Genomic DNA, 27,983 nt, shown 5'->3' on the forward strand with positions numbered 1-27,983 from the left:
GGTGCCCCTCCCAGCACCAGATGGGCTTCAAGCACCTTCCTGCAGCTCCCCTAGGGGCCACCTGTGGGGAGTGCTGTGTGGGTCCCTGTGGAGGGTGGCATTTGTGTGCTGACCGTGGTGTGTCCACGCAGACGGCTCTGTATGCGCCATGCAGGCTCACCCATGCGTGTGTATGTGGGGATGCGGCAGGGAGAGAGTGAGTGATGGAGGGTCTCCTGGGGCTCGGTGCCAGGGTCCCCTAAGGGCTCCCTCTCAAGTCAGTCAGAGGGCAGAGAGGGGATCCCGTGTGTCCCCAGGCCCAGGCGCCCCCTCACCTGGGTGGCAGTGAAGTCAAAGGCCACGTCGAACAGGTAGGACTTCTCCCGGGAGCGGTGCGCCCGTAGGATGTCATCGGGATCCTCCATTGGGTCCATAAGAACCACCATCTGCAAAGGTCCCAAGGGGAGGCGAGCAGTCACCCAGGAGCCCCAGGCCCACCCCAATGTCCACACTGACCACTGACCTTAAGGAGTGGGAGGGGCCGGATGAGAGAGGGATGGCGTCTGGGAGCGCCAGGGTCAAGGTCAACCAAGTCTCAACATAGGACAAGACACTGAGCGGACGGGCTGCCCTGGGACCACCCCAAGGTCTCAGAGATCCCTTCCGGGGTCAGCAGGGGAGTCAGGGCCAGTGACGGCCCAAAGAGAGCTTGAGAGGAGACAAGGACTGAGGCTGGCCCCTGGGGGGCAGACAGAGGAGGCTGATTTGGGAGCCCGGTCCAGTACCGTGGACTCAGGAGATGTATAGGGGTCCCTCTGGGTGCACCCCCATCCAGCACCAGGATTCAGGAGCCCCCGGTGCTGGGAGGACCGCAGCTTTGGGGCTCCCACCAGGCTCCTCCCAGCAGGTACACGCTGGTGCTCACGGCATCTAAACCGGCCTAAAGACACCCCACCCCATCTCCCAGGTCCCAGCAGGGCCCTCCTCTGAGACCTGCAGTGGAGGGAAGAAGGAAGAGGTAAGACAGCTTCCCAGGAGGCCCGAGCCCGGGACCCTCACGCAGAGGTCTTAGTCAGTCAGGTGGGATTCCAGAGTCACGAGAGGAGACGCCCCAGACAGGCTGGGCTGGGGCTCTGTGCAGGGAAACGAGGAGGCCACTGCCCCGGCCCCCCTCACAGACTGCTAAAGCCTGGGTGGCCACAGCGAGTCGAGTGCAGGGCACTGGGGCCTGCAGTGTATCTGGGGTGCACACCTGTCTCCAGCCACCTCCTCTGGGCTTCAGCCCCAGGGCCATGTAAGCCTCTCCCAGGATCCACTTCCTGGCTCGGGCCCTAATACCAGCAGCAGGAGCCCTGATCAAGTGTCAGACCCAAATGAAGAAATATCCGCCCACAAGTCCCCAGGCATGTGTCCCAGAAGAGGGATGCAAGGGAACCTGACCAGCTGCATGGCTCTCACCCTCGGTGTCAGAGCTCCTGGGCACACCGGCAGCGCCAGTGGCCCGAGGGGCACCCTCTGGGGGCTTTCAGTGCAGGGGAGGGTGAGCAGCCTGCACAGATGCCCATCCCCCACTGATCACCTTCAGATGACCTTCGGCACTGCCAAGTTCATGGGCACCGTGGGCATCTGGTTCCTTTGACATCCAGCCTCCTGAATCAGGACACTGTCAGCACAGCTGCCACGAGCCCCTCTTAAAAGAGGGCTTCGTCTGGGTCTCCATCTGTCTGGACCCCTGCCCGCACCCCACTCTTCAGAGCATCACCCCCTTCCCTGTCCACTCGGGCACACAATGGAGCCCTTGTGCCCCTCGGCCAGGTGAACTGGAGCTGAGCTGCGGAGGGCTGGGGTGAGGGTGGGGTGCTCGGGGCTGCCACGGAGGCAGCACAGTGAGTTTGGGCCGAGTGACCACAACTGCTGGGCACCTTGCATGTAACCCAGGCATTAAGTGATACCCTCCGGGTCAGAGAGAGATGTGATTTCCTGCCTGACATTCAGAGTACAGTGGGGAACAGACCATTTTAGTAACAAGCGCTGGGTTCTGGGAGGCAGGCAGAGTGCAGAGAGGGGGCACACGACCCAGCTTTTCCACTGCAGGAGGGCTTCCTGAAAGAGGAGGTACCAGAACTCTTTTTTTTTAATAAGATATTTAATATAGTTCCCTGTGGTATACAGTAAATCCCTGATGCTTGGTGGTTTAGTTGCTAAGTTGTGTTCGACTCTTGTGACCCCATGGACTGGAGCCCACCAGGCTGCTCTGTCCATGGAATTCTCCAGGCAAGAATACAGGAATGGGTTGCCATTTCCTTCTCCAGGGGATCTTCGTGAACCAGAGATTGAACCAGGGTCTCCTGCACTACACGCAGATTCTTTATCAACTGAGCCATCAGGAAGTAAGTCCTTGTTGCATATCTACTTTATTTTTAAAAAATTTCCGGCATGCCATGAAGCAAGCAGGATCTCAGTTCCCTGACCAGAAATTGAACCTGTGCCCCCTGCCCTGGAAATGCAGAGTCTTAACCACTGGACCACCAGGGAAGTCCCAGCACCAAGTCTTAAAGGATGAGCAAGAACTGGCGGAGGAACGTGAGGTGGGAAAGCGTCAAGGGGGCCACACGAGCAAGGCCGTGATGTGACAGGCAGGCTGTGGGCAGTTGGCCTCAGCGCAGAATCACCAGCAGTTCTCAGGGTTGGAACGAGAGCTCAGGAACTTTTCCTCCTGTTCTCACTGCCAGGAATCCCGAGAGCACAGACCCAAGATGGCCACAGAAGGAGACCTAGGGGCCCCTCTGTGAGCACGTGTTGCCCACCCCGCCCCCCTGCCCAAAGCAGCTCCAAAAAGTCACCCAGACTGGCACCCAGCATCGGCCCAGGGGATGTTTTGTTTCTTCTGGCTACACCTCGTGGCTTCTGGAACTTTCCTGACCAGGGATTGAACCCACGCCCCTCTGCAGTGGAAACACAAGAGTCCTAATCACTAGACCACCAGGGAAGTCCCCAAGGAAAGCTTTCTAAATAAAGCCACACTGGGGCCATGTGCAGTGCTAAATGCTTTGCACACTTTCTCATCTTCTCCGACAACTTAGAGCAGGCCCTCATTATCGCAAGATTGTAATGGGGAGTCAGACTGGTACCCAAGGCTGCACTGCCAACAACAGAGCTCACTGGATTCAAAGCCACTGGGTTCCAGGACCCAGGCTCCTAACCAGGCCTCCTGTCCCCGCCTCTGGAACAACAGAGGCCTGGCGGGGGGATGCTCCTCTGTTTGGTTGAGCTGTGCCCCCCACACCAGATTTAAATGTTGAAGTCCAACTCCCCAGCCCCTCCGAGTGTGCCCTTATTTGGAAATAGCGTTGTTGCAGATGTAATCAGCTGAGTTAGGATGTGGCCCTTTTATAAGGTCCGGTGGTGTCCTTATAAAAGGGGGCTATTAGGGCACAAACACATGTAGAGGGAAGGAGATCAAGCCAGTCCACCCGAAAGGAAATCAGTCCTGAATAGTCATTGGCAGGACTGATGCTGAAGTTGAAACTCCAATAGTTTGCCCACCTGATACAAAGAGCTGACTCCTTAGAAAAGACCCTGATGCTGGGAAAGATTGAAGGCAGGAGGAGAAGGGGACGACAGGGGATGAGATGACTGGATGGCATCACCGACTCGATGCACAAGAGTTTGGGAGAACTCCGGGAGATGGTGAAGGACAGGGAGGCCTGGCGTGCTGCAGTCCGTGGGGTCTCAAAGAGTCGGACACGACTGAGTGACTGAACAACTGTGGTATTTTGGTCCAGCAGCCTTGGAAACTGATACATCACCCCCCAACCTCCTGCCCAGAGGCAGGCTCCTCCCTCAGCCCGGAGGCGGTGGGCTCAGCCTGGGAGCGTCCTTTCACAAAATCCTTGAGTCTTAGGTGTCCATGTTCAACCTGTAGCATGCTGGACACCTGCCTCTGGGAGGTTTCAAGGGGGACGTTGACCACACAAGAGGCACAGGGCCCCCCCATATGGCAGGGGGTGGGGTGGGAGGCGTGGCTGGGGCCTGGCAGCACATGGCAGGGCCCAGTCTCCGCTGATCCAGGCCCCCTGACTCTGCAGAGGCCCCGGCTTGCCCTCTCCCTGCCCTCACTGCCCCACACCCAGACCTATTCTTGACTCAAGGCCAGTTGTGATCTTTGCACAGTTCTAGATTTGGGCCGGGAAACCCAAGATCCATTGGGGATCTAGGGGGGCCTCAGACTCGGGGGAGGGACATGTCATCTGTAGATGGGGCCACAGAAGGTGCCAGGCTCCTCCCCAGCATCTCCTAGGTGAGAAATACCAGGAACAAAGCGTGTGGGGACTTCTTCCTGCTGAGCAGCGCTAAGCTGCGGGGTTTTGATCAGCTGAGCAGCACTAACCACGTCTTTCTGGCCTGTGGATGGCTCAGGGTTCCTCAGTCTTGGCGCTTCTGATGCTTTGGGCTGGACCACTGCGAGCGGGAATTGTCCCGGGCGTTGTAGGATGGTTGGCAGCAGCCCTCCGGCACTGGAGGCCCTGGCACTGCCTCCTCCAGGGGTGACATTGCCACATGCCCCCCCGGGGAGCACAATTACCCCCGCTTGAAAACCGCTGTTCCCCCTCAAGCCACCAAACTGGCAGCGAAGTTCTCTGAGCCGGGGGCGATGTGCAAATTGGGTTCAGGCTTCAGACTGCTGGGTGACCCCGGGAAGACTGCACCACCTCTCTGGGCCTCATGTTCACCCTGGCCAGAAGTCAGGGAGGACCCACAGGGCCATAGCCTTGAGAGAAGAAATCACCCCATCACCCCTCACCTGCTCGGGAAGCCCCAGCAGAGAACAGGAATGTGAGGGGGTGCCTAGCTCAGGAGAATCATTTCCAGTCCAGGTTACTAAGCCCACAGCTCCTTTATTCTCGGGCTGTAAACCAGACACAGCAAAACAAAAGCCGGATTCCAGCTGGATATCACCTCTGTAAAGCTGTTTCTGCATTTGTTTGTTCTTTAAGAAGGAAAATTCATGGCTGGTCAGATTTCTAGTTGTACCATCCTGTGGGTACTCAAGAAAGGAGATTCTTGATCCCAGGAAGGGTGTTACAGGGCCCTGACAGCCATGAGGCTAGATGAAAAAAGATTAGAATGCTGAGCTCATAAAGCCACCGAGGTCCAGCCAACTGCTCCCAACAGAGCCACACCTGGCTGATATCCTGGCCAGGTCCCCACCTTCCTACAGGACTGTGAGGACCTGGGTAAGCAGAGGCGTGACCGACATGGTCCAGGGCTGCCTTTCTCGCGGGTCTGCTGATCCCTTCATCACCGTCTTCCTGGAAGCCTCTGAAATGCAGATTCCCAGCATTGCCCAGATTCACGGAATGAGAAACTCTGGGGAACTGGGCCCACAGATCTGCCTTTTTAACCATTGCTCCTGTGGCTCAGTGGTAAAGAATCCATCTGCCAATGCGGGAGACGCGAGTTTGATCCCTGGGTCTGGAAGATCCCCTGGAGGAGAAAACGGCAACCGACTCCAGTATCCTTACCTGGAGAATCCCATGGACAGAGGAGCCTGGCAGGCTACAGTCCACGGGGTCCCAGAGTCAGAGATGGCTGAGCACAACAATACAGCACACAGCTTGCCGTGCACCCATTCAGGCGCTAAGTGTAAGCATTCTTGCATCCTGGCGGCATTATTCATAACAGTCAAAACATAGGAAACAAGCCAAATGTCCTTCAACTGAGGAGAGGTCGATCAGATGCAGAGCAGCATGGAATCCTATCCAGCCACGAAAAGGAATGACACTCTGACCCAGGCGACAACGTGGATGAACCCTGAAAACATGCTCAGTGAAACCAGTCAGACACGAAGAACCACACATTTCAGGACCCAGTTTCCATGAACTGTCCAGAGCAGGCGAATCTACAGAGACGGAAAGTGGTTGTCTGGGGCTGGGAGTGGGCTGGGGAGATGCGTGGTGGTGTGGCTAAGGGCGGAGGGAAAGGCTCCCCAAATCCTCTCCCAAGTCACGCTCCACCAGGCTCCGCCCTCTGGGGTCACAGAGCCGGGAAGCAACCAGACAGTGGGCGGTGGGCGTGCAGGGAGGCCCTGCCCCTGGGGCAGTGAGCAGACTGAAGCCGCCCTGGCTCCCGAACAACACTCACGGATTCTGACGCTCAGCACCTGTCATCTTATCCTCTATTTATCTTTCACAATAGCCTCACCCTCACAGGATCGCTCTAATCCTCTCAACAGCTCTAGGGCCTGGCAGAGCAGGTTATTAACATCCTGCTTTCTGATGAGAAAACAGAGACTAGGAAGCCCCTCGCCTGACTCCTGAGACAGGACCCCCAGGGGTACAGGGAGGTTGACAGTTGGGCTTTGAGGCTAATTCTGGGATTATGCATATGGGCAGGTGACTTAAATCCTGCAGATAAACACAGTCGGGGAGGCTGAGGGGAGAGGCAGTGGGCTGTGGGCTCCTCGGGGCAGTGGGGGTGGGGTGGGGAGAAGGAAGCTCTTTGTTCTGGGAGCTTCTTTTTCCAGCCTTGGGACTCCTGGGCCCCACCGCCCTCTCAGGCTGCCCTCCCCCACTTTACAGTCATCAGGGGCACTCCCTGAAGGGTCTGGCATCAGAGTCTAGTCCCAACCCCCAATGCTAGGAGACTGAGCTCCTACTGGACTCTTCCCCGAACATATATATGTGGCAGTGACCAACTGGGGACCACCAGACAGAAAGCCCTGAAGCCAGAAGCGGGTGGGCAGGAGGTGGGCCAGGGTCTCACTTATCTCCGGGGCCTGAAACCATCCTGACTGTCAGCCCTTGAGATAAACTAACATCTCTTAAATCCCGACCACGCACCAGGCACTGGGGAGCGCTGGGCATCCAGGAACCCTGGAGACGTCTACGTGTGCATACTAAGTCGCTTCAGTTGTGTCGGACTTTGTGAACCTATGGACTGTTGCCCACCAGGCTCCTCTGTCCATGGGATGCTCCAGGCAAGAATACTGGAGTGGGTTGCCAGGCCCTCTTTCAGGGGATCTTCCCGACCCAGGGCTCGAACCTGTATCTCCTATGTCTCCTGCATTGGCAGGTGAGTTCTTTACCACTAGCGCCACCAGGGAAGCCCTGGAGACATGTAAGAAGGCATTGTGTTGACAGCGCTATGATGACGCCCCAAATCAACCGTCAACCCAAATCAACATCCCCGGGGGCGGTGGGTGGGGCAGGTAAGACCACAGGCACCCGAACCTCCTCTTTACAAATCCAAACCTGGCTCCAGCTTCCTCAGAATGCAGGCACCAGCCTCTGGTCCGCAGAGGACACTCTGCCCTGCCCGTGTCCACCTCTGCAAAGCGGGGGGAACACGGACTCTCTCAGCCCCAGGAGAACAACCCCCAGCTCCAAGCAAGGCTGTGCTGGGACCCCCCTCATGCCAGCAGGTGACGGACGCCTAGGCCCACCTCTCCCCACTAGGACCGCCGACTGGCAGGCTTTGACAGCACGGCCTCCCTGCTGACCACCAAGGGCCGGGCTTCAGTAGTGTGACCTCTGGGTTGCTCCCCACCCCCTGGCCCGAGCACGGGGGCAAGTAACTCCTCCACCACAGAGGGAAGAAAGAGCCTAGAAGCCCAGGCCAGGGCAGACTGGGCTGGGAGCCCCTCTGTGGGGCTGGGTTGTGAGGAAGGGCCACAAGCAAGCGGGCAACGGAAGCCGCTGGGTCAAGGGCAGGTCTACTTCCCAAGCAGAAGTCTCTTTAGTGGGGGCGGGGCGTTGTGCAGGCTGCCTGGGCCAGCGGCACCTTTGCTGGGAAGCGGCTCCATGGCCGTGTTATGCTGGGGTTGCTCCCACGCTCTCCCTGCCAGTCACCAGGCTCTACACCTCAAGAAGGAGGAGCTGAACAGCTGGCCCATCAGTGAGGCTGGTCAAGCCTGCAGCCCCGAGCCCTGTCGGGGTCAATGATGCAGGCCTGGGGGGCCAGGGACATAGACGAGCCCTGGGGGGTCACCAAAGAGCCACGGAGGTCAGGGTGCAGGGCCTGGCCAGACTGGGAGTTTGCCCTTTTCTTAAATTTTGGCCTCGAGGCATGTGAGATCTTACTTCCCCAACCAGGGGTTGAACTCACGCCCCTTGCGTTGGAAGGTAAAGTCTTAACCACTGGACCACCAGAGAAGTCCGCCATTCTGCTTCTTGGACTTGTGTGTCTTTACCTCCGGCCGCCCAGGGTCTTACTGGTCAGAGGAATGGAGCACTTGAGTGGTGGCTGGTTTTTGAGAGGTGCCCAGCCTGCCACGCACTGTGGCTTCTCCCAAACTGCAGGCCAGGCAAGTGCATCCTTGTTTTATCTTAGTCACCTGACCAGAGATCAAACTCCTACGCAGGGGAAGGGCAGAGTCTTAACCACTGGACCGCCAGGGAAGTCGCAGGCAAGTGCATCTTTGAACCCAGTGGGGAGAGAAGATGCTGGGGGCAGAAGCCTAGTGTTCTCCCCCTGCAGGGCCTGGAGTCCGTATTGAGAGTCCTGGGCCCACGCCGCTTAGACCACCCTCTGTATGTCTAAGCCGAGAAAGGAGCAGGCCCATCGGCACTGCCCAGCCCAGGACCTTCTCGGAGGCTCAGTCCAGCCTCCCTCTCTACTGGCAGGGACAGAAAGGAGCCTGTGTTTGCCGTGTGTGGGCACACAACGGGCTGTGCCCTGGACCAGAGCGTTTCCATCAGCATCGGTTAATGTCCTCAGCCCCCAGTCCGGCTGGGAGCCAGGAGCAGCGCAGAGAGACAGCATCTTTGTCCCTGCAGCCCTGGGGACACGTGGGACCAACAGGGAGTGGCCTTGCCGGGAAGGAGGGCTCTCCTCTGGAGCTCCCTGGCCCTTCATGGATGGCCCCTCTCATCAGCCAGTCCAGGAACCCCGGGCACTTTCTCTCACTAATCCAGTAAGTCCCCTACACTGAGCCTTCAAGGTGCGAACATTCAAAGATGCCAAGGTACACCTGGTTCCAGCAAGGACCTGGAGCCTGTGCCATCAGCGCCAGGCGTGCATGACACTGCAGCCTGCCCTCCATCTCCTCCTGCTGACGATCCTTCAGCTCCACCATCTCCCACCTCCTCGCCCCCTCCAGTCAGTAACCCTTCTTGCTTGTTCACTCCTCGCCAGCCCCTGTACACACTACTGTCCTTTTCAAGGCACCGTACTGTCAGATTAAAAAGGCTTTCTTTGTTTTTTGTGTTTGTTTTTAAATATATTATTTGGGTGAAAGGCATTATAAACCTATTACAGTACAATGCTGCTCCTGCTGCTGTTGCTAAGTCGCTTCAGTCGTGTCCGACTCTGTGTGACCCCATAGACGGCAGCCCACCAGGCTCCCATGTGCCTGGGATTCTCCAGGCAAGAACACTGGAGTGGTTGCCATTTCCTTCTCCAATGCATGAAAGTGAAAAGTGAAAGTGAAGTCGCTCAGTCGTTTCCAACTCTTAGCGACCCCATGGACTGCGGCCCACCAGGGTCCTCCGTCCGTGGGATTTTCCAGGCAAGAATACTGGAGTGGGGTGCCATTGCCTTCCCCATTACAGTACAATACTACATAGCCAATGGTGTTAATTGTGTACCTAGGCTAACTTTGTCGGACTTACGCACAAAGTGGACTTACGAATGTGCTCTCGGGATGGAACTCCTTAGTAGGTAGGGAACTTACAGTAGATGACGTGTGTGTTAGTTGCTCAATAATGTCCAACTCTTTGCAATCCCATGAACTAGTAACCCTCCAGGCTCCTCAGTCTGTGGAATGCTCCAGGCAAGAATACCGGAGCGGGTAGCCATTCCCTTCTCTAGGGGATCTTCCCAACTCAGGGATCGAACCCTGGTCTCTCCTGCACTGCAGGCAGACTCTTTACCATCTGAGCCATCAGGGAAGCCCAGCAGATGATAATTCACAGCTACTAAATGCCTACTGCATCCCAGGATCTGGGGGAGCACTGTGCACACATCAGTGCGCTCCCTAAAGAGTCTTTAGGGAAGGGTTAGTCACAGAGGAGGCAATTGAGGCTTCTGGAAGCAACCTGGCCAAGGCCACACGGCTGGTAGAAGGCAGAGCCCACCCTGCACGACTGCTGTGTGCGTACATCCTGCTCCTGCTGGCCTTTAGGTGGGGCCTCCCAGCCCTCCCCTGCTTTCCTTGAGGTCTTTGAGGAAGGCTACCCCTTTCCAAGGGGGAACAGAGGAAGAGAGATCAGGAGGCTGGTGCCACCCAGTTCCGCCATGCCCACAGCTCGTGGGAACCCCAGGGGCAGGCCGGCAGCTCGTGCTGTGTTGCCCGCCTGTGCTCTTCTTATCATGGCCATCGGGCTTCCTGAGTCCACCTTCCAGGATCAAGGGCAGCAAGTGCTCACTTTGCGTCTCTCTCTGCACCACGCGGGGCCACCCCGACTCCTCTGACCGCTCCCCAGCACACTCTGCCGCTTTGATGAGCCCTGGAGCTCAGGAGAAGCCGGCAGCAGCTACAGAGCTCCCGGAGGCAAGTGGCCACTTTCAGGGTCCCCATAGGCTAGAGCAGCATGATGCCTCTACCCAGGCACCAAGAATGCCCTTGCTGCCCCCACCACGGTGCCCACCCCCAGCCCACACTTGGATCCTCAACTGCCTACCCCAAAAAACATCCTGGCTGGGACTTCCTTGCTGGTCCAGTGGTTAAAAATCCACCTTGCAATGCAGGGGACACAGGTTTGATCCCTGGCTGGGGAACTAAGATTCCACAGGCTTCAGAACAACTAAGCCTGCGTGCTGCAACTGCTGAGCCCCGGGGCCACAGCTAGAGGGAAGCCCGCGCTCTACAATGACGATCCCACATAAGACCCGATGCAGCCAAAAATAAAAAAACTTTTTAAAAGATTGAAATGTCAAAAATAAAACCTTCCTTTAAAAGCAAGCAAACAAACAAGCAGAAAACAGCCCGGCCGTGGGGGACAATGTGGCTCCTGCCCGCACCTCCAGCCTCCTCTCACCCCTGCTCTCTCCAGCCTGAGCCACGCTGGCCTTTTCTAAGTTACCCAAGCGTACCACCACCTCTCTCACCCCAGGGCCTTTTCACACACAAGCCCCTCTGGTTGAAATTCCCCCTTCAGCACACTCCTAAAGAGCTCCTCTTCATCCCGCATTTTCAGCTCAAGCATCCTTTCTCAGGGAAGTCCTCCATGACTCCGAGACAAGGTCAAGTTCCCTCTTACTCCCACAGCAGCATACATTTCTTTGCAGCCCTCGCTGGCTACACACTCATACGTTTCATCACAAGAAAGCCATGGAAGGAAGACAGGGTCTTTTCTGCTCACCGTGGTTTCCTGGCTCCTAGCACTATCCCCAGTGTGTTGTGGGTACTTGATAAATATTTATTGTCTCTTGTGTAAGTGGAGGTGGAGCTTGCCCTGCCCAGCTCATAATAGTGACAGGAAGACCGAGAGAGCAAACAGACATCCAAAGACTCTGCAAACCATGAACAGTCTGGTGACCCTAGGAACACATGCCCTATGGGGAGCAGATCCATTAAGGTGGGGAAGTTAAGCCATGAATACATGGAAGGTATGTGAATTTTTTCCGGGCTGGATGAAAGGGCTCAGCTCACTTCCCCCTGGACCAGGGAAGCTTTTAGCTCTCTTTGGATCAATCTAGGGAGGCTTCCTGGAAGAAGGGCGGTGGTTTCTTTGACGATGCTATCAATAGTACAACCGAGAGCTCAGAGGGTAGAGGAGGGGTCATTCCTGCCTCCACCAGGTGAGTAGGTACCTGCCCCCACTAGATGAGAGCAGACCCCTGCCTTGCTCTGCGGCTCCCGGCCACAGTCCCCATGTACCTGCTCGTCCACTTTGTGGGCGATGAGGGTGGCTCCTTCTTCCAGCTCTGCCACGCTGATGGGCCGGATCCGGAGCGCCACCTGGGAGGGGAGGTCAGACCCCCGGGATTAGATGGAGAGGGCTGTGCTGGGCCCCTGAGAGAAGGATGAGAGGACCCCAGGATCCTTCCCTCGGACAAGCCCCGTGGGTTCCTCTCTGATCAGCCAGCCACGCCCGGTTCATCTTGAGGAAAACTTGGTGGTTCAAGGCGACCATCCAGGGTGAGGGCACCAGGTCCACAGCGTGTGGGCTGTGTCTGTGTCTATAAATTTCCCAGGAGCCTGTGCCCCAGAGGAGACAGCCGTCTGCTCCTCCCGGCTGCATCAGTCACATGCCCGAATTAAGCACCTGCAGCTCCCCTGGGCTTTGAACTTGGAGCCCTTGGCACCGGGGCAGCCTGTCTGTGCGTCTGTGAGTGATGCGCTGCACGTGGCGGCCAGGTGGTGGGATGGAGGCCCAGGGAACCTCCCCTCCTCGTGCTGACTACATCCCTACCCAAGGACAGCGCCATCAGGGGCTCCCTCCTCTCTCCGTCCTCCGGCCAGAGAGAGATGATGGGTCCCCATCTTGGGTGTGGGTCTCCCCAAAAGAAGGGGGAGGTGTTTCTTCTTCTGATCAAGGGGAAACACCTGCTGGGCGGGTGGGTATAACTAGCCATCTGCAGGCCCGGTAAGAAGCCTTCACTCTCAGAGGCACTTCATTGTCAGAGTGCCCTCCTGCCTCCTCAGTCAAACTCCACAGATGGAAGGGGCAGCCCCTCTGTCCACACCTGCCAAGGCAAGCCATTTGCAAAGAGACAATTCTAAACTGCCAGACAGGATGTTCCAGAGCCTGGGGCTTGCTGGGGTTGCCTTATCCTTCAGTTACATCATCACCCACCTGCTGGTGGAGGAGCTTCCCCAGATCTCAGAAGTTAGGGGCTGGGAGGGCGCATTGGCCTTGGGATCACTGAGTCTCCCCCACCCTCATCACTCTGACCTGGCCCTGTTGATAATCAGAAATCTGTCTTTGTCTCTAGCTGCTTCTTGGACCCCCATTCACACCTCCTCCTCTGCCTCAGTCCCCAGGACCCTGGGGGACCATCTCGGTGGCTTCCAGCACTTCTTTGAAATATTTAGAGTCCTGACATGGACAGCAACTCAATAACCAGCCACCCTCAATCTTGTGCCCGCTCCTCTGGCACGTGGGGACTCTTGCCCACCTATGGTCCTCAAAACCCTCTAACCTCCTGACCCCACCAGTTCCAGGTACCCTCCTTCACCAGGAAACCTCCACTTTCCTTTTCCAGAAGATGGGTCGGGCGCCCCCTGCCCCTGTCTCTTCAGGATCATATAGCAGTCTGGCCGTAGGGTGTCCCCTGGTGGGAAGGTGTAAAGGGGGATGGGACTGAAGCCTGGCCAACTTCTCAGGTCTTAGCAGGGTGGCCAGGATGCCTTCCTTCTTGATATCCACGACTTGGCAAAGTTGCTCAGGACCGTCGCAGCCCCTGGTCTTAAGTGTCCTCTTAGTGGAAACACCCAATACAGTCTGGGGGCCGCCGGCAGAGTCTGGGTTCTGGGGGCCAGAGATGGGGTAGAGGAGGAGGAGGGGTCTCACCATGAGTTGCTGGTCCTTGGAGTCCCCGCTGTCCTTCATGCCTGCGGTGGGCGGAAGGGCTCAGGCCGAGATCGCGGTCATGGCTGAGCCGCACGCCCACCGCCTCCGGGGCCGCGCGGCCGCTGCCTGACAACCCGAAACCAACAAGGCGCGCGCGGCCGAGGGCGCGGACCAGGGCGGGCGGGGCCTGGGGCGGGCCCCGAAGGCGACCCGCCCCCCTCGCGCTGCGAACGGGAGGTGGAAGTCTCCGCCCGGGAGGCCGAACTTGAGAACGGCCTGGGCGACCCCCGGGCCCTCGGCCCGGCTCTGCATCCGCCCCGTGGGCGCCCGTGCTCCTTGCCTTCTTTCTGCCCGCTCGGGCCACGCGCATCGGCTGCCCCGTCCGCCTGCCCGTCCGTCCGACTCTCAGCGTCTCCCGGGCGGCAGTGGGCAGCCTCATGTTTCCATGGTCGCTGCGGGCACCGTGGCTGAGGCTCGTGTCGCTGGCGCGGTGTCTTCACGAAGTGTCCAGTGACAGCGGGTGAGGAGGATGCCCGGGCTGCCCACCGGCGCGCGTGCAGGGGAACGCCTGTATCACTTGGGTTGTCACAGAAGAGCCCCGTGAACTAACAGGACCTGATGGGTAAACACAGTGTCTGGGCCAAGATGCGGAGAAGGCAATGGCACCCCACTCCAGTACTCTTGCCTGGAAAATCCCATGGACAGAGGAGCCTGGTGGGCTGCAGTCCATGGGGTCGCTAGGAGTCGGACACGACTGAGCGACTTCACTTTCACTTTTCACTTTCCTGCATTGGAGAAGGAAATGGCAACCCACTCCAGTGTTCTTGCCTGGAGAATCCCAGGGACAGGAGAGCCTGGTGGGCTGCCGTCTATGGGGTCACACAGAGTCGGACACGACTGAAGCGACTTAGCAGCAGCAGCAGCAGGCCAAGATGGGTGGGTCTGTGTGCCTTCTGGCTCCCTGCCTGCTGTAAGACCCCCAGTGTTGATGTTGAGTCGCTAAGTTGTGTGGGACTCTTTTGCAACCCCATGGACTGTAACCCGCCAGGCTCCTCTGTCCCTGAAATTTTTCAGGCAAAAGTACTGGAGTGGGTAGCCCTTCCCTTCTCCAGGAGATCTTCCCGACCCAGGGATCGAACCTGTGTCTACTGGCATCTCCTGCATTGCAGGCGGATTCTTTACTGCTGAGCCACCAAGACAGCCCAAGAGCTACCATACCGTGCAAGAAAGTGCAGGTCAAACGCTGTCGTGCCCATCCTTGATGGGAACAACAGTTATTGCAGTTGCAGGGAGCACAGTGGAAAGATTCCTGGCCTCAGGAAGCCCCGGAAAAACAGGATTCCGGTCCCACCTCACACCCAACCTGCTGAACCACCTGGAGCCAGGCCTGTGCCCTGGGGCCTTAGTTTCCGGGGTGATGGTGAAGCTCCACCCACTTCTGATGGAAGAAGCCCCCATCTTTCCTGTCTTCTCCTGAAGTTGAGCCTGGCAGCACCCCCACAATGACTGGGAGAGGGGCATCCAGTGAGGTTCATCCCCCCTTTAAGGAGCTGGGTAAGGAAGAGCCGCTCATCCCCCAGGACTGTCTCAGACGGCCTGGCACACATCCAGAACATGATGCCAGCCTGTGCTCTGGGACTGGCTTCCCTGGCTGCCCCCGAGGAGCTTGCGTTAGGTACAGTTATTAATAAACAGTGTCAGGAACCTGCCCGTGGCCTTGGAGTTGGTAAATAGATAAACCAAGGATAGCCTGGTGGAGACCAAACGCTCCCGCAGGGCTCCCGAGGGTTCGGCCCGTTCTCTGGCCCAGGCTGCTCCCAGGACAGCGCACAGCACTTGGCCGATTTGCAAGTGGGTGAGTGGCACTGAGGAGCAGTACGTTTGAAGATGGATCATCTGGATCAAAAACACTTTCCAGGGAATTCCCTGGTGGTCCAGTGGCTAGGACTCTGTCCTTTCATTGCCCAGGGCCAGGTTCAATCCCTGGTTGGGAACAAAGAGCATGATGAGGGTTAAAAAAAAAAAAAAAGGAAGATCCAAAATGTGTTGAAAGAAAAAAAAAAACAAAACACAAAACACCCTCTAGGCTTGCATTTCAGACCCCCTGAATCGTATCTGTTTGGATCAGTACAAGAGGCCTCTAATTAATTACACTATAGCTATTTTCCTCTCTTTTCTGTTCCTCCTCATGCATAAATCCCACCCAGGATGGCCCATGCTGGTCAAAATAAGAGGAGCTTCTAAGCAGGCAGTTCCAGCCCATCTTACTTGCATCCTGACTCATCACAAAGTCCTCTCTATCCTCAGACATTCCCTGCTTGACTCTGGTATTTCTGTCAGCGACACTGCCATCTCCGAGAGCCCTGCACCTCTAAGTCATCTTTGATTTCCCCTTTCCTCTCATCCTGTCCATTCATTTTCTTTCTTTACGTAAATATATATTTTAACATGTATTTATTTTTGGCTGTGCTCGGTCTTCATTGCTTTGCACAGGCTTTCTCTAGTCGCTTCGGGTGGGGGACATCCTTCGTTGCTCGGGTTTCTTCTCTTGTCGGGGGACCAGACGCCACGTGCAGTGGCTCCAGTAGTTGTGGCACGTGGGCTCGGTGGTTGCAGCTCCCGGGCTCTAGACACGGGCTCAGTAGTTGTGATGCCTGGGCTGAGTTGCTCCACAGCATGTGGGATCTTCCCGGAGCAGGGATAGAACCCCTGTCCCCCGCATTGGCAGGCAGATTCTTATCCACTGTACAACCAGGGAAGTCCTCTTCTCTTTCTCTTTCGACTACCCGGTGTGGCATGCGGGATCTTAGTCCGCTGACCAGGAATCAAGCCTGGGCCCTTGGCAGTGGAAGCACCGAATCCTAACCCAAACTCTACTCTGATCCTGGCAGTTCTACTTCGGCAAGTGCGTCTCCTCCTCATCATCTCCTGGCTGCATGCCCTGGGCTCCAGCTCTTACCTGTTCTCACCTGGACGGCATCACGGCCTCCTGGGCCCCCTGCCTGCTGTCTCCCCCACTTTTCAAAGCTATGCTCCGACCTGGAAGCAGAAGCAGGCCTCTGTTTCTGGGAGACAGAGAACATCCCTAAGTGGGTTCCTAGCAGCCCCACTTTGCCTCCCCTGGGGCTAGTGCCATTTCAGGGGCCTCTGGACCCTGGGGAAGCACTTGGTTTCTAACAAAGGGCAAGGAGATCCTTCTTCAGAGTCCCGCCCTGGGGCCCACAGAACCCAGTTGCCCCGAAGAAGGGACTGTGGGGCTGTGACTCCCCCGGAGCGCCCAGGGCTGCCATGGAGGCAGGTGTGCGTCGTTGGCCAGCGGCATCATAATCGATCAGGTCGGCAGAGAGGAACACAGGTCCGGGAGGAAGCAGACTCTCCCCCGGGTGTGCATGGACCCGGGGTGGGGGAGCCTTAACTGCCGTGGACACAGCAGTCCGGCCGATGCTTCCGCCACCCTCCCGTCCTGCTTGGATGGGTCCCACACCCAGGCCCCGTCATCCACATTTCACGCCCACGTGCCAGGTCTTTCCAGTGGCATCTGGGTCTCCAGGGATGCATCATGGTTTTGTCTTGCTTCCCATCGGGGAAGACTAGGCAACAGGCTCCAGAGGAGGCTGAGGAATGAGAAGGCGGATGGTCATCGGTGAGGATGGGTGGTGATGGGTGTCGCATTCTCAGAGCCCACGACGCCCTTTCCCCTGCGGTGTCTGCGGGGACCTCCTCTCCTTTCCCACACCCATTCCTCAAATGCCATCCGGCACGGCAGCACGTCTGCACCACAGTGAAGGGCGTGAGACTCCAGGGGTGGCCCATCCTGGCCAGCACCAGCCAAGGGCCCAGATTCTGGTACAGCGAGGGAATACTCTCCCCGGGAGTTCATCGGCCGAACATCTCACGCAGCGGTCCGTCAGTGTGCCCGGGGCCAATGCAGGGAGCTCTGACTTTCTCCAGATTTCACTGGGTAGACTTTTTTCCGTAAGTGAGGGTTTCTCGGCCTCTGCGCTGTTGGCATCTCGGGCGGGATGGTTCACTGTGGTGTCGGCTGTCTTGCGCGCCCTAGGATACTTAGCGGCATCTGTGGCTTCTGTCCACGGGATGCCAGGAGCGCCCTCCAAGTGGTCATGTCAATCTGAAATGTCCCCAGGACTCCCCTGGTGATCCCGTGGTTACGAATCTGCCTTCCGACGCAGGGGGACAGGAGTCTGACCCCTGTCCCAGGAAGATTTCACATGCTGTGGAGCAACTGAGCCCGTGCAGCATCAACCGCTGAGCCCTAGTGCCCAGAGGCCATGCTCCTCGACGAGAGAAGCCACGGGGATTAGAAGCCTAAGCACTGCAGCCAGAGAGGAGCCCCTGCCCTAGGCAACTAGAGAAAGCCTGTGCTCAGCCCCGAAGACCCAGAGTGGCCAAGAATAAATTAATTAATTAAAAAAATCAAAATGTCCCCAGACATCGCCAAGTGTCCCACTGAAGGCAAAATCACCCCCTTGCCCCACCATTGAAATTGCTGACCTTCATCGGGCAGTTCTGGGGCTCCCTGCATCCTCCCGCAGTGAGGGGCCCATCACAGGAGACCCCACAAAGCAGGATGTGGGATGTGCCAGTGGCCCCTCCCTGGGTGCAGGTGGGCCGGCCCCTTCCTCCTCCTGGGACACCGAGGAATGGGGTGAGTAAGGGCGTAAGCTCTGGGGTCCCCTCTGTGCCAATGCTCCCACGAGATTCGGGCAGCCCCCTCCCTCGGGGTCTTGCTCGGCAGGCCCGTAGTGACTCAGGGATTGAAGGTGGTAACATCGCCCCTTCTGGGGCTATTGCACAGATCAAATGCTCAATCCATACGCCCCTTGATGACTGTTTTACCATGGCAACTGGATTTTTTTTTTCCCCTCTTTGGGCACAAGGGGTGGCTGAATCCTGGGTTCTTCCCAAGTGAGATCCTTAACACAGGCGGTTTTTAAAAGGGCACTTCCGGTCACCTTCAGGACCAGCGGCCACCCGCAGACTGAACGGTGGTCCGGGACGTCTCCTGGCGCATGCCGGCTTCTGAATGGCTCTCTGGTCCTACCGTCTCTGGTCGCTGAACGCTCTGCGTTGCCGTGGTTTCAGGGCAGCCTACTGCCCCTGCTGCGGCCCCAGAGGACCCTGCATAGCACCCAGCCTGTGGGCACCCGCCCTGCAGGCTCATGGTGAGCTGCCTGGGCTCCCGTCCCCGCACCAACCCTCATGAGCCCGGTCACCTGGCACATGCCCACCTGTCTCCCAGAACCCGTTCCCCCCTCGGCGGAGGAGGAACAGTCAGAGCAGAAACCTTCAGCGACTTTATCAAAAGAACGACAGAGATAACTTGAAAAGCTCTGGGTACAGGAGGCATAATAAGCATGAACCCTTAGTACTGTCCTTATTATTATTAATAATTGAACTTTACGAGCACAAAGATAGCAGAAAGTTCACTGTATTCACCTGGCTGGTTTCATTCGTCGTCTCTCACCCTTTTGGAGGTAAACATCTCCCAGGGAAGTTGTTGGGAAAGACATCTTAGAAGTGCTCAGGCTTTGTGTTCCCCAGCCGTATGTGGGTGGGGAGGTTCAGTAAGGGAGAATGAGACACCCCCCCCACCTTCCCCACCCACAGGCCTTCCCAAGCCCTGACGGAGGCCGTGGCCAGCCCCGGGGGAGGCTCCACAGGCTTGTGAAGGGAGATGCTCGTCGGGGCAGCCCTCGAGAAGCTGAATCCACGGGGATGGTGGGGTTAGGGGACTGGGCTGAACTTGGCTGGGGACCAGCTTGGGGATGAACCTGCGCCCCTTCCCTCCCTCTGAGGGGTCTCAGGGAGTCGGTGGGGACCAGGGATCTGTAGGGCGAAGGGGCCGGGTTGGAGTCCCTTTGCCCCTCCCATCCCCTTTAAGGAAGGCGGTCAGCTCCCACTTGTAACACCAGGGCAGTGCCCAGAGATGGGATACAGGCGTGTGTGAGAGCTGGGCTCCAGTCAGGGCTGACCTCCCAGTGCTGGACTCTCTTCACCGCCTCCTTCCTCCCCTTCACCGTCGCCTCTTTCTTCCTCCGCTTCTTCCTCTCCCTGCACCTCCTCATCCGTCTCCTGGCTTGGCTGTTTCGGCTACGGAAAGACAGCAGAGACTCGTTGGCGGGGGGCAGGCCTTCCTCGCATCGGGACGTTAACCTCTGAGCCCGGGAATGCCTGGCACCCAGGAGGCCATGTAGCCAGCACCACGGCCTCAGGGGCTGAGAGGGCACTCGGCTCCAGCGGGCATGGATGGCAGGCACCTGCTGCTTGCTGCCTGGGTGGCCATGAGCTACCTCCCCCGAGATTCCTTGGCCCCCTGCCCTAAAGCCTGGTATGATTCCTTCAGGGCAGTGGCTGGGATTAGAAATAATTCAGGTGAGGACCCAGCAGACGATTCTCTGTTCTGACTCCAGCACGTCTGGCCAAGTGCAGAGACGCAGAGATGCGCAGGAAGCCTGCGGCAAGCAGCAGAGGGAGGGGGCCAGGCTCAGGGAAGTGTAAGCCCTTCTGAGAGTCAGTGTCTCCATCCAGAGTGCTCCAGCCACTGTGGGGAGCACATTCAGGGTACAGCAGGCACGGAATCAGTGGCCGCATTGCACTTTGTCTGCAGACCTTCTGGAGGGCCCAGCGTGGACGGCTGGGGGGAGGCCCGGGCTATGGGGTCAGAAAGCCTAGACTCCAGCCTCGCCTTGATCCCCCCCACCCCTGCCCCGGATCACCAGATGGTGTGAGAATAAGGCCGCCCAGATCTGACTGTTTCCAGATGCAAAATGCACCCACAGAAGTCACTACCTGTCTCGAGACGCAGCGACAGGGAGACAGATGCGGGGAGCAGTCATGAGATGGACCCAGCAGCTCCTCCGCATGCTCACCCACCTTCAGACCTGGCCACTCCCTTACTGCCTGAGGACTGGCCACCCAGCCCCTCTTGCTGCTGGGGGCTGGCTTCATGGGCCGGTGATGGCCTCACCCCTGCTTCCGCGCTCTGTTGTCACAGTCTCGAACTTCTCAATACATTTTTTTTTTGGATGAGTGGCATGTGGGATCTTAGTTCCCTGACTAGCGATAGAACCTGCAGCCCCTGCAGTGGAAGCGTGGAGTCTTAACCACTGGATCCGCCAGGCAAGTCCCTTGAGCTGCTCTTCGAGTTTTCCTTCCTCCCCTAACAAGGCAGCCAATCTTGCCGACAAGGGCAGACGCTGCTCCACGCTCACTTGTTCTTCTCCCTGGCACGCTGGGCTTTTACTCTTTCGCATCTTAGCATCTTATCCCTGGGCCCCTGAAGGTAATGGTCTAGGCAGACCACATCTTTTCCTTCCTCTGCCCCCTGGTACCCAGAAGGGCCTGGAAGGTGACCAGACACCACCTTCCTCACTCAGCCTCCTTCTGTTCCAGATGGAAATGAAGGAATTAAGACGTGAAGTGACCAGCCCAGGCGACACAGCTAGAAAGTGCTTTGGCACAGGGCCATGGCTGGATGCCGCTGTCTGGTCGACTGTAAGTTGGGCCGACTCTTTTGCGTGGATGGCCGAGCTCAGGACCAGTCTCACCCCCTCATGCTAGGTGGGGTCACCACGGACCTCACAGCCCCCTCTGCACCCTCCAGGCCTCCAGGCCCCCTCTCCTTTCATGGCTCATGTAGCCCTGCCTCATCCAGTTGGTCACTTGCATGGAGTTCAAGGTGCCCTCTGGGGTGTGGGCAGAGGATTCCGAGAAGCTCAGGGAGCCAGAAGCCTGTTTGGAGACTTAGAATTCCCCAGGAGGAAGGAAGTCATTCTCCCCATTTGCCAGATGGACAAAGGAAGGTCCGCCTGGTGGGGCCACTTTCTCGGAGCCGCCCAGGAGGTCAGCAGGCAGGCAGCCGGGGCCCCATGGCTCCCTCCCGCCCAGCCCACCCCGAGCCCCCGCGCGAGGCCCCTACAGGTTTGGGCTGCTTCTTCATGGCTTCCGCCTCCTTCCTCTTCAGCTCCGTGAAGATGATGTCGAAGAACTCCTCCTCGGCCTTGGTGACCAGCTCCTCCAGGTTCAAGATGGGCGGCTCGTCCCTCAGCTCGTCGTCCCGGCCCTCGGCCTTGCCCTTCTCCTTCAGGCGCATCTCGCGGTGCCTCGCCTCCAGGATCTTCTCCCGCCGCGTCTCGCGCTCGAACATCTGGGGCACAGGGACAGGGAGGCTGTGGGAGCGGCGGGTGGGCGGCCCCGGCTCCCAGCGCAGGGGGGCCAGCGGGCTCCCATCACTCTGCTCAAGGCAGCCCCACAGAGCCCTGCTCCGGGCTGATGGCAAGAAAGCGGGGGCTAAATACTGGGGCTGGGAGGAGGGGAGCAGGGATGCCAAGTCACGCAGGTCCAAGGAGTACCAAGCGCCTGACGCCGGTGTGAAGCACGCTCTCCGGGGGTGTGCAAGGCGGTGTCCCTGGAGCCCCGGAGGACCAGCTCAGTGGTGGGACCGCACACCCAGGCGGAGCCAGGAGGGCCTCCCAGGATCTCAACACCAGGGCACTTCAACCCCTCTGGGTACCCCATGGCTCTGGGGAGGCGTCTTCAGGACTCCCGGCCAGGGTGACGGATCTCAGCGCCCCAGCATCCCCTTCCCCCGAGTAGTCCCTTCTAGCTGCTTCACTACTGGTATCAGCTAAGCCTTCCTCAGACAGGCTCGGCTGCCCCAAATGTATACTGTTTACTACTAGACAAAAAGACCGAGTCACACCGCTTGAATCTGCAGCTGAAGAAACCTGAAGCCTGGAGAAGTCAAGAGACTTGCTCAGGGCTGCTGGACTTCCTGAGTGGTGAAGCCTGGGCGGGTTCAGACACGGCCAATACCCATTTCTCAGGCCCGTTCCCTGACCCACCCCCGAATGTCCACCCCCTTCCCAGGAGGCGGTGGAAGCGCTGACCGGCCCGCTCGGCCGGGGGCCAGGCCAGGACCGGAGCCAGTGTGCCCGCCTCGCCGGGGGCCCACACCTACCGAGGAAGCCGTGTTCTTCTCATTTCTCTGGAGGGTGCACAGCCCGTTGGAGACCTCCAGCAGCGTGGTCGTCCCCAGCTGGGAGCCGCAGGCAATGAAGCACCCATTGTCTTGCACTCGGAGGCAGAAGAGGGCTTCGTCACAGACCTGCTGGAGGGCCAGGCAGACCCGGGGGAGCCACGTCACCCTCTGCTCATCTGGTCATCTGGTTCTTGGGGAGGCTTAAGCCGGCAGCCCCATTCAAACACCCCTGGGGACTTCCCCGACCGATGGGGACCCCAGCCTCAACCCACAGGAGGGTGTCCACACCCTCAAGTCGGTTGCAACACCCTTCACTCCAGCCTCATCTCCCACCATACCCCGCCCACCACACCCACCCCCTCAGTCCAGCCTCACTTCTTTCCTTTTTTTTTATGGCCACACAGATAGGCACGTGGACCCTAGTTTCCCGACCAGGGATCGAACCTGTGCCCCCTGCATTGGAGGGCAGAGTCTTAACCACTGGACTGCCAGGGAAGGCCTTCCAGAGCCCTTTTCATTCTGCAGTTTCCCCAGCCCTGCTCTTTCCCAGGGCCCGAGCCTGCAGGTCTCTGCCCCACCTCTGCTGATAAGATAAGGCTGGCTCAGCTGGGAGGCTGGCTCGGCCCAGGCTTGGCCGGAACAGGCCTGGCGGGAGGAAACGCCAGGCTTCTGAGGGCGTGGATGCACCAGGAGGGGGGTGCACGTGACCTTCAGGCTGAGGGCAGGGTCGCACTGCTTGAACACAAAGTCCCAGATGTCCAAGGTCCCGTCCATCTTGGTGGTGAAGAAAACTGCCGGCCTCACGGGGCTCCAGGCGGCATCAGTGAGATAAGCCATGTGGTACCTGTAGGGAGCCAGGACCTCCAGTCAGGGACCACGGAGGGAGTGGGATGCAGGGAGAGCCTGCTGAGCTGAGACCCTGCTCATCCAGCCCCTCCCCGGCTCCTGGGTCTCAGCCTGGAAGTTCTTCCTGGTGTCTGACTTCTGGCCATGCCAGCCTCACCAGCCATGGTTCATAGTTTGCACTGCAAAGGGCTCTGGTGTTTCTCTATACCTAACTCAAGGGCACAGGCCTGGGCCCGGTCCCCCGGCCATGAGACTCACTTGAAAAGGAGTTGGAGGAAGGAAAATCTGCCCAGAAATGTTCACGCTATTCAGATGAAGAGAGGGCTATACTGCCTACTTGATTTAACCTCGATTTTCAAAGATTTCTACAGCAAAAAATGAAACTGGACCCTTATGTTACATACAAAAATGAACTCACAACGAACTAAAGACTTAAACATATGATCTGAAACCATAAAGCTTCTAGAAGAAAACATAGAGTAAAAGGTCCTTGACAGTGGCCTTGGCAATGAATGTTTGGATTTGGCACCAAAAGCAGAAGCAGCAAAAGCAAAAACAAGTACGTGGGATTGTATCTACTTAAAAAGCTCCTGCAGAGCCAAGGAAACAGTCAAGAGAACGAAAAGGCAACCGAAGGAATGGGGGGAAATATTTGCAAACCAGATACGTAATAAAGGTTTAACACCCCAAATAGAGGAGGAACTCATACAACTCAATGGCACAACAAAATAAAACAACCCAATTAAAAAAGCGGGCAAAGGACACGGACAGACGTTTCTTCAAAGACGACAAACAAACGGCTAACAGGTACGTGAAAAGATGCTCGACATGACTAATCACTGGAGGCAGATAACCAAAACCACAGTGAGATATCACCTCACACCTGTGAGGACGGCTAAATTATTAGAAAAGCCAAAGATGAGTGTGGGTGAGGATGTGGAGAAACGAGAACCCTTGTGCACTGTTGGTGGGGATGCAAATTGGTGCGACCGCCGTGGAAAACAGTATGGAAGGTCCTCAATCCTGTTTCTGGGTCTTTTTTTTTTTTTTTTTTGGCTGCGAAGCATGTGGGATCTTAGTTCCCTGACCAGGGGTCAAACTCACATCCCCTACACTGAAAGCACAGAGTCTTAACCTCTGGACTGCCAGGGAAGCCCCCCCGTTTCTGGGTCTTTATCCAAAGGAATTGAAGGCAGCGTCTTTAAGAGACACCTGCCCCGCTTCCGTGCTCACTGCTGCATTATTCACAATCGTCAAGATATGGAAACAGCCTCAACGTCCATCAACAGACGAGTGGGCAGTTTGAAGCTTATTCCCTTTCTGAAGTCGCTGAATCAAGCTATTTCCAAGCATTAGCTCGGATGTTTGGAGACAAACGTTTTCTCCGTTTTTATGGGTGGAGACACAGAGGCTCAGAGCCCCCCTGGGCTGAGCCCCCCTGTCCCGTCCAGCCCCGGGCCCCGGCACCCCTCTCCTGCCCCAATCTTCCCCTCACTTGGTCCACATGATGGACGACTCCCGGCTGTCCTCTGACCAGATGCGGGCGGTCCAGTCGCCGACGGTCAGGAAGTTCTTTGGGTAGAATGGGTTTCTCTGCAGGGCGTAGATGGGGCCATGGTGGCCTGAGAAGGTGCACACGATCTTCTCAGCCGGTGTCTTGCCCTTTCGGTTGCAGGAGATGACGACGCCTTGCTCGGTGCCCACCATGAACTTGGTCGGCTGTGGAGGGGGTGACACGTGAGTGGAGGCTCCAAGAAACGTCAGCTCAGGGTTAAGCTGGCAGGGAGAGCGGCTTTCCAGGGCCAGAGCAGTGGGACCAGCAGGGTGGGGACCCAAAGGTAATGAAAGTGCCTTTGGTTTAAGCCTCTGCTTGAGCTGTGCCCCGCCCCTTTTGGGGGGCCGCCCCCACTGTTGATCAGCTTGAGCAGATCCCACCCTTCTTTAGCACCTGCTCAAGGGCCCCACAAGTGATGAAGCCCCCAGTCATCTGCTCCCTAGAGCTGCATCACCAGCCCCTCACGCAGCATCATGTGTGCACCAAGCATTTTGCCAAAAAAAAGATCCTGAATGTCTGTTTACACACGAAGTTAATGACTCAATGAACACTGTGACCCATGAGTCCAGAAGAGCCCCCTCCAGCCTCCGGCTTCTACTCACTGCAAACCCGGCTTCATTGTACATCCATGTCTAATGATTGTTGCTGGACTTTTTTGGTTGTTTGCTCTTTGCTTTGTTTTTTAAAATGTATTTGGCTGTGCTGGGTCTTCGTTGGGGCATGCAGGATCTAGTTCCCTGACCATGGATTGAGCCTGGGCTCTGCGTTGGGAGTTCAGAGTCTTAGTCACTGCACCACCAGGGAAGTCCCTCCATAGCATCTTTACTCACAACAGCTCAGAGGTAAAAGCCACCCAAGTGTCCGTATGAATGGAAAAACAAACTGTGGTCTGTTCACGCGTGCGTGTGTTAGTCGCGTCCGACTTTGTGACCCCATGGACTGTACTCGCCAGACTCCTCTGTCCGGGGGATTCTCCAGGCAAGAACACTAGAGTGGGTTGTCATCTCCTCCTCCAGGGGATCTTCCCGACCCAGGGATCAAACCCACGTCTACTGTGTCCCCTGCATTGGTGGAGGATTCTTTATCTGCTGAGCCATCGGGGAAATTCCATAAATGGGGTCGGGGGGAGCGTTAAAGGAAAGTGAAGAGAGAAAGCTTGAGAGGCCCAGAAAAGTAAGGAAGAACGCCAGCTCCGGGGCCCCTCGGTGGGGGTGAGAGTGGAGAGCTCCGCCCTGCAGCCAGAGCCCTGGGTTTGATTCCCAGCTGCTCCCTGCTCTGGAGCACGTGACTCACCTCCCCACTAAGACTCATTTTGTGTATCTGCAAAGTTGGGATAATGCTAATCCCATTAGCTTACAAGACGGTCATGGGTGATTACACAAGCTCATCGCATCAGCGTTACAAGGGGCCAGGGGGCCAGCACATGGTGCCCACTCATCGACAAGGCGGGGTCAAGTGGGGACCAGCGATGGTGTGGTCACTGCGTCTAGCACTCGGCCTAGAAGTCTCTGATTCCAGGACAGAACCTTTTTCTGAGTCCTCCCCACAGAGCCCGGGGCTTGGGGGGTGGGGGATGTCCAGTAAAGTTGTCATCCACCTCCCCCACCACATTCATCCCCCAGCTCTGAGGCCAGAGCCTGTCCACCTCCTAAGGGCCTGGGAATGACATCGGCCTGGAGGCAAACCAGTGGCGATCCCAGGAGGGGGTCAGGCCAGGAGCCATCTGGGAAGGTCATTTTATTGCTTTGGAGGGAATCTTCATTTGAGCTTCCAGAAGCCTCCCTCCTTGGACACATCCACAGGACTGCTTTGCTGTTTCTTCTCATTTGTTTTATTTTTGGCTGTGCTGAGTCTTCGCTGTCACTCGGGTCTTTCTCTGGTTGTGGCGATCGCGGCCCACTCTTCGTTGCGGTGTGTAGGCTTCTCACTGCAGCGGCGTCTCTCGTGGTGGTGCACGGGCTCCAGGGCACACGGGCTTCGGCAGTTGCAGCAGGTGGGCTCAGCGGTAGCAGCTCCCAGGCTCTGGAGCGCAGGCCCAATAATCGTGGCACCCGGGCTTAGCTGCTCTGCGGCATGTGGGACTGTCCCAGATCAGGGATCGAACCTGAGTCTCCTGCATTGGCAGGTGGACTCTTTACCACTGAGCCGCCTGGGAAGCCACTGTTTCTTATTTATTTTTCTTCTATTTTTTAGATTATTTATTTGGCTGTGTTGGGTCTTAGGTGCAGCACTCGGGCTCAGGAGTTGCGGTGTGTGGGCTTAGTTGCCTTGTGGCATATTGGATCTTAGTTCTTGGACCAGGGATCAAACCTGCGTCTCCTGCATTGGAAGGTGGATTCTTAGCCACTGGATCACCAGGGAAGCCCTCTGCTTTGCAGTTTTTTTGCTGCTCCTCCTCAGTTACTAAATGCCATCATCAGTTTGCCCAGGAGCCTCCTCTGATCTCATTTTCCTCTCCAACATCTCGTCTTTCCCCCCAGCGGGTGAGCTGCCAGCCCAGGGCCCCACATGAGGACATGAGTCAGGGACAGAGGCAGAGCCTGGGGTCTGGATGCTAATCCTGGACAGGGCTCTTCTTACAGCATGGAGCGTCTCTGGAATCCCGTGCAGTCAGAAAGCTCACCTTCTGATCAGCAGGGACACTGGCCAAATGGGAACTTGGTGAATTAAAGGGGCTTTCTGCCTCTACTCTGCTGCCCCCTGCTGGAAAGTGGTTGCAAAGACCACACAGGTCTAGGAGGCCCACAGAGGACCGTCGAGAGCACAAGGTAAGAAGCAGCCTGGGGCGCACGAGCGTCTGACACAGCAGCCACGGGCCTGCCCTCGGCTCTGGCTGCCCCGGCCATGGAAGGTGGGAAAGGGAGAGCAGGGGACACCCACCAGAGTGGACTCGAACTCCAGGGAGATGGCCCCCAAGGCATTCTCCAGATGCTCCTTTTTGGTGATGTCCATGATGACAACCTCGGTGGGCTCGCTCAACTTCCGGATGTCCCACCACATGACCTGATGGGAGGAGGAGCCGACTTTGAGGCCTGGAGTCCCACAATTCTTACCCCCTCCACTTTCCCGGGGCCAGACAGTGGGTGTCAGACACCCAGCAACCGAGGGAACAGGCGTGTTTTGAGAATTGCTCTTCTGGTCCGTA

General features: G+C 57.4%; 2 protein-coding genes across 7 annotated transcripts in view; both read right to left on the reverse strand.

The window, feature by feature from the left end:
• The window catches only part of LOC113878048 (kinesin-like protein KIF19), a 35,540-nt gene extending 21,829 nt beyond the window's left edge, over positions 1-13,711 (reverse strand). For all 5 annotated transcript variants that reach the window (XM_027518874.1, XM_027518878.1, XM_027518875.1 and 2 more), the window contains exons 1-3: positions 13,437-13,711; positions 11,801-11,881; positions 315-425 (exon numbers count right to left, since the gene is read on the reverse strand). In XM_027518874.1, coding sequence (XP_027374675.1) covers positions 315-425; positions 11,801-11,881; positions 13,437-13,475 — 231 coding nt within the window. In that variant the 5' untranslated portion in view covers positions 13,476-13,711. The remainder of the gene's footprint in view (positions 1-314; positions 426-11,800; positions 11,882-13,436) is intronic.
• Positions 13,712-18,736: 5,025 nt separating this feature from the next.
• The window catches only part of DNAI2 (dynein axonemal intermediate chain 2), a 30,671-nt gene continuing 21,424 nt past the window's right edge, over positions 18,737-27,983 (reverse strand). For both annotated transcript variants that reach the window (XM_027518880.1, XM_027518879.1), the window contains exons 8-13: positions 27,719-27,841; positions 24,779-25,002; positions 23,146-23,281; positions 22,417-22,563; positions 21,376-21,603; positions 18,737-19,547 (exon numbers count right to left, since the gene is read on the reverse strand). In XM_027518880.1, coding sequence (XP_027374681.1) covers positions 19,419-19,547; positions 21,376-21,603; positions 22,417-22,563; positions 23,146-23,281; positions 24,779-25,002; positions 27,719-27,841 — 987 coding nt within the window. In that variant the 3' untranslated portion in view covers positions 18,737-19,418. The remainder of the gene's footprint in view (positions 19,548-21,375; positions 21,604-22,416; positions 22,564-23,145; positions 23,282-24,778; positions 25,003-27,718; positions 27,842-27,983) is intronic.

Source organism: Bos indicus x Bos taurus, chromosome 19 (assembly GCF_003369695.1).
Source record: "Bos indicus x Bos taurus breed Angus x Brahman F1 hybrid chromosome 19, Bos_hybrid_MaternalHap_v2.0, whole genome shotgun sequence".
Lineage (NCBI taxonomy): Eukaryota > Metazoa > Chordata > Mammalia > Artiodactyla > Bovidae > Bos > Bos indicus x Bos taurus.